General features: G+C 61.1%; 1 protein-coding gene across 1 annotated transcript in view; it reads left to right on the top strand.

Moving 5' to 3' along the window:
- Positions 1 to 501, top strand: part of DNAJC16 (DnaJ heat shock protein family (Hsp40) member C16) — a 15,285-nt gene extending 14,784 nt beyond the window's left edge. Inside the window, 1 exon segment of the mRNA XM_018558170.1 lies at positions 80 to 501. Within this exon segment, the coding sequence (XP_018413672.1) occupies positions 80 to 470 (391 nt within the window). The 3' untranslated portion in view covers positions 471 to 501.
- Positions 502 to 524: the final 23 nt, after the last annotated feature.

Below are 524 nucleotides of genomic sequence, written 5' to 3'. Positions count from 1 at the left end.
CTCGGGCCCGATACCCAAAAACCGGTATCGGCGCATCCCTAATTATCACATTGACCCTCTTTTCTCTCTCCCGTTCCAGGAGCAGCTCCCTCCACTTCTCCTTCCTGAACCTGGAAAAGCACCGGGAATGGCTGGAATACCTCCTGGAGTTCGCCCAGGACCCCGCCTCCATCGCCTACCAGTACGACGAGCACTTCCTGGAGCGCGACTACACCGGCTACGTGCTGGCCCTGAACGGCCACAAGAAATACTTCTGCCTCTTCAAAGCGCAGTCCGCGCTGGAGGACGAGAAGCTGCTGGACGAGGCCGAGCACTGCCCACCCGGCGGCGACACGCTCCGCAAGATCTCCCCGGGCTCCGGCTCCGGCCACATCAAAAGGAAGCTAAACAAGCTGTCGTTGTGGATGGAGCGGCTGCTGGAGGGCTCGTTGCAAAGGTTTTATATCCCCTCTTGGCCCTCGCTTGACTGACATACACCACGGGGGGCAGGGGGGGGGAGGAGGAGGAGAAGGGGGGCGTCTGGT

The sequence above is a fragment of the Nanorana parkeri genome, unplaced genomic scaffold (genome assembly GCF_000935625.1).
Source record: "Nanorana parkeri isolate BGI_ZX_2015 unplaced genomic scaffold, ASM93562v1 scaffold323, whole genome shotgun sequence".
NCBI classification, from domain to species: Eukaryota; Metazoa; Chordata; class Amphibia; order Anura; family Dicroglossidae; genus Nanorana; species Nanorana parkeri.
The sequence above is the reverse complement of the archived record's forward strand: the minus strand, read 5'-3'. Positions and strand labels throughout refer to the sequence as shown.